The following is a 4,048-nucleotide window of genomic DNA, read 5'->3' as shown; positions in this document are numbered from 1 at the left end:
CTATATTTTTACTGCTACATTTTTACTTACTACTGGTAGCTCGCAAATATAGTTTTCGCGCTCATCACAATCATCAGCGTCCCAACCCCAAACACCGTCATCGTTAAGTTCTATTTCTACACAACTACCACGCATGCCCACTTCATTTTCTAAAATTAAAAATAATAATTGTAAAAAAACAAAAAACAAAAATTTAAAAGATGATTGCAGTTGAAATTTTGAGATAAAATTCTTCATATAGCAAGTATAATGTCCTAAAACGGATGTTTTACAAAACACGAAAATCGGATATTGAATTAGATAATGAATTCGTTGGTGTGTTTGGCCTACCAAATCTTTTGTTGCTGATACTGCAAGGTTGCCTGTGAATTCGCCTTTTAAGATTATAGTAAAAGATTATTGTGCACGTATATGATCTGTTGACATCTATAACAGCTAACTAGTCTATCTTGCAAAAGTTTGTAAAATATTTTATTGTTCTATCTTTTATGTTAGCTTTGCATTCTCCAATACATACAATAGAAAGTGTACTTTATACCATTACATCCGGCGTTCATTTCGTTGATCTATATTTTTCAAGTTTCAAGTCACTAGCCTATTAAGGCAGTAACCATTTAAAAGGGGAAGGGGTAATCTTATTTTCGTTGTAGTCGTTATATATCTACACTGTGTTGCAAATGACATAGATGGTCACCTACAAGTTATAACTACATGCCCTGAAGTTTTCACAGACTTAAAAAGTAAATTTATAGCGCACTAAATTCAATCAGTTTGTAAATTTTTAATGACTTCATTTCAATTTTCATTACTCAGTCAAAAAAGAACAGCAACATTTTTTTACTGATTTAAACTTGGCAATGGATTCAAGGAAATGTTTAACGAAGACAAAAAAAAGCATGTATCCGCTCCTAATTTTGCATCACTAAATTCGTGCGACGTCAAAATTCTGCATTGTTGTCTGGGGAATTTCAGGTATTGAGAAACATGATCAAAAACATACATTCAGTAATTATATATGTTTAAAATCCTCCTTAAATATTTATATTAATGAATAATTTAATAGATAATTGAATAAATAGAATAGATAAGTTCAGATGAATCGAAAAATGTCTTTTAAGATTTTCCAGTTGTAATAAATATCAAGTTAACTGTCATATTCCTTACATAACCTATATATAAATAAACTTTACACATGAGTGGGTGAAACTGTCTGCATCTGATTTTTCAAGAACGAAACATTTGTCACTATTACAAGTCATACTAACCTATTCCAAATGGTAGAGCGTTGAAGTCAAACTTTTTGTTGTTTACTTTAAAAATAAAGTTCCCGGAACTCTTTAAATCGTTAGCACCAGTCCATACATCCCCGTCGTTGTCACCTGGATGTAGGTAAATATAAATTACGAGATTTACCTGGATGTAGGTAAATATAATTTACGAGGTTTACCTGGTTGTAGGTAAATATTAATTACGAGATTTACCTGGATGTAGGTAAATATAAATGTAGGTAAATATAAATTACGAGATTTACCTGGATGTAGGTAAATATAAATTACGAGCTTTAAATGAAAATTTTACATTGTTATAAAAGGGTGAAACGTGCTCAAAATAGTTGAATGAAGTGAAGATAAATGATAAATGCATTGATGGATCCAGAGGTCCACATCCAAATTTGCAATTGAACCACCAATGCATTTGAATGGGGACATATACCGGTAGTTGGAATCCCTCCCTTTTCTTGGGTTGTTACTCTTTTTTAAAAAGGCATGCTCAGATGTTAACGTCTAAATTATTCAAAAAGGATTTACGAAACGTTCTAAAGCTTAAATATTAAACTGATTTCATGGGTTTATCTCCCTTTCTCAATGCCCGACTTTTATCAGAAAACGAAGACATACATACCAATGCCAAATTTCTTTCGGAGTGCCTCTATCTCTGCTAGACTATCAGGTACTAAGAGATGAGCTCCTTTAGTACTGGTACAAACAGCCTGAAAATTAAACAATTCAACCTTTTAAAAGCGTAACAGACTAAATATACTTTATATATACAGGCGCAGATCCAGATGAACCCCTCTTTTTCCGGACGATCAATGCATTTGAATGGGAACATGTAGTTGGAACCAACCCCCTTTTTTGTCCTGTGTTATGAACCCCCTTTTTAAAATGGCTGGATCCGACCCTGTATATATATAGTTCCATCAGGAATCATGCCAGGACATCTGACTAATACCTTTACAGTAGGTTTTGCTCATAGTTGAAGACCATAAAGTTGGTAACGTTTACGTCATTCGGTCTCTGAGTTCGGTCTCTGTGTGGTAGATAGTTGCAACACTGGTAATATATGCATCCTCAATATACATGGTATACGTATCTCTGTAGTGGTTCAAGAAGTTCCTAGTCGATTTGAAAGCAACGACTTCATATTACAGAATTTGTCCTTTATGCCTCTTAGAAGTAGAAGATAAATTTCATTTCACTTTAAAATGTACAAAACTAAATATAATTTGAGACCAATTGTTTTCCAAAATTAGTAAAATATATCCATCTTTTTTAAATATGACTAAATATGACTTAGGGACGACATCAAAAGATCAATGTAAGATAAAACACTTAATTCAAATAATTTGGGGGGTGGGAGGGTTGAACTGCTGCAAGATTTGGTTATCCGACATTGATTTTTACATATATCCATATGGGTCAATCAATTTTTCCCAAATTAAGTTAAGAGGTGGGTAGGGGATCAGTGAAAAAACTATGTGAATTAAGTTTTTTATCCTTCATTGAACTTTTGATGTCATCCCTAATGAAGCAAGATTTAGATTTTTGTATACAAGACAAGACAAGACAAATACTTTATTAGAGTCTCACCTCAAAATTGACATACATTTATACATTTATAAAATTACAGTAATATTTAAAACAACATGAGCCACTCTAAAAAGAGTTATGAGAGACTATAAAATTTCTACAAAACACATTATTATCTACAATTATATAAAATACCTTTTCTTTTTAATAATACATCATAGCAGATTTTGGCTAAAAAGTAACACACATTTTCATCAGTGAATAAAAATTTGAATTTATCATCATCAGACAAATTAACAAAATCACAATTAAAAGAGCTAGCATGTCTAAATAAAATAGCTCGTAAATCTGCATATACTGGGCAGTTAATTAAGACATGTTTCTCATCTTCAATAAAGTTATTTTTCTTACATTGCTCATTAAAACATAATCTATTGTCAACCATAATGCCTTCATATCGGCCAGTTTCTATTCTCAGAGGTGCAACACCACATCTAAATTTAGCATATGCACTCTTATATTTTCCAGGAAAAATATGGAACGCTTCACGAATTTGCGTGTCATACATGTGGTGAGACTGATATAATTATAACTATTGTTAAATTTATAATACATCAGCAGAATGCCAACTCCTTGCATCGTTTTTTCCACTAAACAAGTAACAGTTTGGACTGATTCGTAGATCATCAAGCTTCGAATAACCAGCTGGACACGTGACTGCCGAACAAACTGTAGCTCCTCCTCCGCCTCCAGCTGTTGTAACTAAAGTAAATACCATACGTCAATATACTCCGTTTAAAAGTACCATTGAAATATAAATTAATTTGTTTCGTTGCTTTATTGAATTTTTCAATAGGAATACCAACAAAGATTGAACAAGATTTTATTCTTTGGAATGTGTATAAGAAATCTTTTATTATAAAGGATATATATATCCGAGCAAAAAAATAAACAAATTAATGTGTTTAAAATGAAAAAAAAATCTGCAATATTATGAAATATTGATAAGTAAAGAAGGGTAGTATACAATTTTCCATAATTTGGTTGCAGCAAAAATTCAATCATCTTCTTGAACTAGAATTTATAATTATCATGTTATCTTGTTTCTATTCAGTTACATACATGTCAAGAAATTTTTTTAATATGTCTTCTTATTTGGCGATTTTAATAGTCGTACTGGTACTTTAGCTGATTTTTATGATATAGATGATTTTGATGATACATTTGTAAATGAATTG

General features: G+C 31.5%; 1 protein-coding gene across 1 annotated transcript; it reads right to left on the bottom strand.

Annotated features, from left to right (window-relative positions):
• LOC134699518 (snaclec 6-like) lies at nucleotides 1–3,588 on the bottom strand. Its single transcript, XM_063561116.1, has 4 exons — nucleotides 3,424–3,588; nucleotides 1,903–1,990; nucleotides 1,266–1,379; nucleotides 1–149 (listed from the first exon to the last, which is right to left on the bottom strand). The coding sequence occupies exons 1-4, from the start codon at nucleotides 3,586–3,588 to the stop codon at nucleotides 1–3; spliced, it is 516 nt and encodes a 171-aa protein (XP_063417186.1).
• Nucleotides 3,589–4,048: the final 460 nt, after the last annotated feature.

This window comes from Mytilus trossulus, unplaced genomic scaffold (assembly GCF_036588685.1).
Source record: "Mytilus trossulus isolate FHL-02 unplaced genomic scaffold, PNRI_Mtr1.1.1.hap1 h1tg000070l__unscaffolded, whole genome shotgun sequence".
NCBI classification, from domain to species: domain Eukaryota; kingdom Metazoa; phylum Mollusca; class Bivalvia; order Mytilida; family Mytilidae; genus Mytilus; species Mytilus trossulus.
Note: the sequence above shows the minus strand (reverse complement) of the source record. Positions and strands in the feature narration are given on the sequence as shown.